The sequence below is a fragment of the Anoplophora glabripennis genome, unplaced genomic scaffold, assembly GCF_000390285.2.
Source record: "Anoplophora glabripennis isolate ALB-LARVAE unplaced genomic scaffold, Agla_2.0 scaffold468, whole genome shotgun sequence".
NCBI lineage: Eukaryota > Metazoa > Arthropoda > Insecta > Coleoptera > Cerambycidae > Anoplophora > Anoplophora glabripennis.
In genome coordinates, this window is record NW_019416618.1 from 397,889 (window position 1) to 401,715 (window position 3,827).

At 38.5% G+C, this 3,827-nt stretch overlaps 1 protein-coding gene across 1 annotated transcript; it reads left to right on the forward strand.

The window, feature by feature from the left end:
- Positions 1-1,472, forward strand: LOC108910202 (lysosomal Pro-X carboxypeptidase-like). Its single transcript, XM_018714745.1, has 2 exons — positions 1-688; positions 760-1,472. Exons 1-2 carry the CDS (start codon positions 1-3, stop codon positions 1,470-1,472), a joined length of 1,401 nt encoding a protein of 466 aa, XP_018570261.1.
- Positions 1,473-3,827: the final 2,355 nt, after the last annotated feature.

Here is a 3,827-nt window from a genome sequence, read left to right on the forward strand (position 1 = left end):
ATGAACATTTTGTTGATATTTCTGGCTGTATCCTGGCAAGTCGTAAGTTCCAATCACCTTTTTCAAACAAAATACATCGACACTCCTCTGGATCACTTCACCCTCAACACCAACAATACCTTCAAGCTAAGATACCTGGTGTACGGTCAGTTCCACGTCAAGGGAGGGCCCATATTCATCTACACAGGCAATGAAGGTGATATCATGATGTTCGCCCAAAATACTGATTTCATCTTCGACATCGCTCCAATCTTCAACGCTTTAATAGTGTTCGCCGAACACCGATATTATGGGGAGTCTCTGCCATACGGAAACCAAACTTTTTCCAGACCAGAAAACCTCGTTTACCTAACGACAGCCCAGGCACTAGCTGATTACGTTTACCTCATAGAAGAACTTAGAAGGAACTTCTTCAGTACGATGATCAGTAAGGATACGTATCCTTTCGTAGCTTTTGGTGGATCTTACGGAGGTATGCTAGCAGCTTGGTTGAGGATGAAATACCCAAATTCTGTGCTAGGAGCTATAGCATCTTCAGCCCCTATTTGGTTCTTCCAAGATTTAACTCCTTGTGAATTGTTCTACGATACCATAACCAGAGTGTTTGCTCATTTTGGTACCGATCATTGCAACAAAACTATCAAGGCTACCTGGGATGTTATACGAAATGTGACCAAAACAAAACAAGGCAAGTTATCTGTCAAACTATAATCATTAATATCAAAAGAAATTTATAGGTTGCTTATATTCTCTTTGCAGGAAAACTATATCTCTCTAGTTTGTGGAAGATCTGTAATAATCTTCAAACTGCTGCTGACGTCGACAAACTGATCGATTGGTTGAGCAACATCTATGTCAACCTAGCCATGGTGAACTACCCTTACCCCACAAATTTTCTAACTGCCCTACCAGCTTACCCAGTCAAGATATTTTGCGACAAGCTCAACAGCTTCAAAATCGAAAACCATGGTACTCTTTTGGAAGCACTGGGGGCAGCTTTAGAAGTGTATACTAACTACACGGGCAACACCAAGTGTAACAATATCAACGTGACTTCGGAAGATCTAGGAGAATACGCTTGGGACTATCAAGCTTGCACTGAGTTAGTGATGCCCATGTGTTCCACAGAAAATGACATGTTTGAGACCGTACCCTGGGATTTCAAGAAGTACTCCGAAGACTGCTTTAAAAAATTCAACGTTAACGGGTCTAGTCCTTACTGGCCAGCTCTACAATACGGTGGAAAAAACTTGAGATACTTTTCTAATATAGTATTCAGCAATGGTCTGATGGATCCCTGGTCTTGCGGAGGGGTGTTGCAGAATGTTTCTTCTAGTGTTTGGTCTGTTAATATAACAGATGGTGCGCACCACATCGACTTGAGGGGCTCGCATCCTGCTGATACGAACTATGTTACCGAAGCCAGAAAGTTTCATATAAGTGCTATAAAAAAGTGGTTGAATATGAATTAGCTATGACCCTGACTTTATTCTGCATAATTGCTTTTCATATATTTGTCTATTTCAAAATTGTCATGATAATTTCAGAAGAAATAAGAATTTATAAGAAAATTAAACGAAAATGACTACAAAAGTTTTACATATTTTTCAACTTTCTGATTACCAAATCTATAGGGTGTAATTGAAAGTGGGGTTTCCTTCCAGTATTCTAACCTTTGCTATCTTTTGTGCTATAATAGTATCGTAGACCTGGCTTTTGTGGTTCCCTAAAAATGTATTGAAGACGTTGCGAAAACTCAACCAAGCTGCTCTCTCAATATATGTCATTGTTGTTATGAAATGTTCGTCGAGAAACATTTTTCGTATTTGCTTTCCGTCAAAGATGCCTTCTTTCAATTTTACATCACCGAGATTCGCAAATTGACTAGTTAATATTGGAAACAATTTCTGCTTATAATCGGAGCCTTGAAAATTATTTCATCAGACAAAGTTTTATATGGACCGAAAGAAGCAATATTTTGTAGGGTCGATCAATGGTTGCTTTATAAGTACATATCGTGACTTCCTGGATTGAGTGCTTTTGTTGTCACTCATCGTTTATTTTTGTTGTGATTGTTTCGGGCTCCACTATCCTATAGACATAAGAAGCAGGTATATTTGGTCAATCAATCAACTCATCAATTCCATATTTACTTTTCTGCAGAACGTATCTTCCCTTAACGTGGTTGGGTATGTATGTATTTCCATTGTATAACGCGTTCAAGGTCTGTTTCAATTCATTCATCAAACCATGAAAATCTGTACAGTGCACCAAAGAGCCATTGTCTTCTTTACTGAAGAACTTTGGAAAGTCCTTTTCTCGACCTTTCGATCTCTGTGAAAAGTTGGTTTCATTCCTAATACTGCCAATCTTTGGCTCTTTAGTTCCGCAGCCAAAGATTCAGCTCATCGTTTGGAAGCTCTGTGTCTCTAATCAAAGCGTTCAACTCTTTATTATTAAATGGGTCTGGAAGTTTTGTTTCAGCTACCATACGTATTTGTCATCACTTTTTCTGTGTTACCTTTTTCTGTTTCAATTTCGCTTTCTTCCCTTTCTGCTTCAACATTGTCTCTGCTTCCGATTCCCCCTTCTTCGGACTCAACTCTAATAGGAACATCATCCGTTGAAGAACTGACGTCTATACGTTCACCAACAATCAGTTCAGATCTTCTTGCTTGTATAATCGAAGAAACGGAACAACATTTACACGGAAGTAAATAAACAACTGTCATATGGTCCGTAATGTCTGAACAACAACTTTTCGGCATAGATTTTCAACTAACTCATATGCGGGCATTGTTAATAGCATCCTGATTAGACCTTTCATTCTACAATAGAAATTAACTGATTCCTTTTTTTACAAAATGAAATGGAACAAAAATTTACCGATGGCTTTTTAAGAAAGTAAAATTGTATTAAGGTAACTTGATCTAAATCAATTTATTTTCACCTTAAGAAGCCGGATACAGTGTGCCTGTAGCTACTTGTATATTGTTTCATTTTGATATAAGCTGTTAAAATAAAGCGCCACTAACAAAACACCCTTTATACGTGTGGCTCCCAAACAACACTTCTCAGTTTAAAATCCACCACTTATAGAGAGTATTTAGCGCTTCCATCTCCACCCGCCGACTCAATCCAATAAACGATAATTACTCCGTCCTACTGCACTGGAATTTTCGATCCGGTGGAGGAGGGGGGGCGGGCTCCGAGAGCGGGAGAGTGATTAACTACCGTTCTGCAGAGGCAGTGTGAAATCAGTCCGCCAAATTAAATCCGGCCTCAGATTATTACATACCTCAGTGACTGTTCATAAATATCCGCTGTACTGGCTCTCGCTGCCTTCGCATTCGGGTCCCAAGCCTCGATCCATTGTCTATGTCATCGCCGGATGGAAATTCTTATTGGAAACGCGTTCCATCAGAAGTGGGATAACCTGAAATTGTTTTTATTTCAATCGCGACACGTCATAGCCGTATGGAGGATAGCACATAATTATCCTATATATCATACGATGTTCTATAGATATACGGTTTTTAGAAATTTATAATATGATTGCTACATTTATACAGGGGGGGCTCGTGAAAACGTCTATCCTCATCTCCTACACATCTATACAGGGTGTTTCAGGATTAAGTCGACAAACTTTAAGGAGATATTCCTCATAAAAAAAATAAGAAAAATATCAAGTATAATTTTTTCCAGAGACGCTTCATTTTCGAAATATAGGGCGTTAAAGATTTTTAAAAAAATTTGAATTTTTTAAATAACTTCTAAATGAAGAAGGCTATTTAAGCCAAACTTGGCATGACACATCTTCTTATAAG

Coding starts and splice junctions, on each gene's coding strand:
- LOC108910202 (XM_018714745.1), top strand. CDS start 1: ATGAACATTTTGTTGATATTTCTGGCTGTATCCTGGCAAGTCGTAAGT. Junction 689..759: donor TGTGACCAAAACAAAACAAG/GCAAGTTATCTG, acceptor TTCTCTTTGCAG/GAAAACTATATCTCTCTAGT.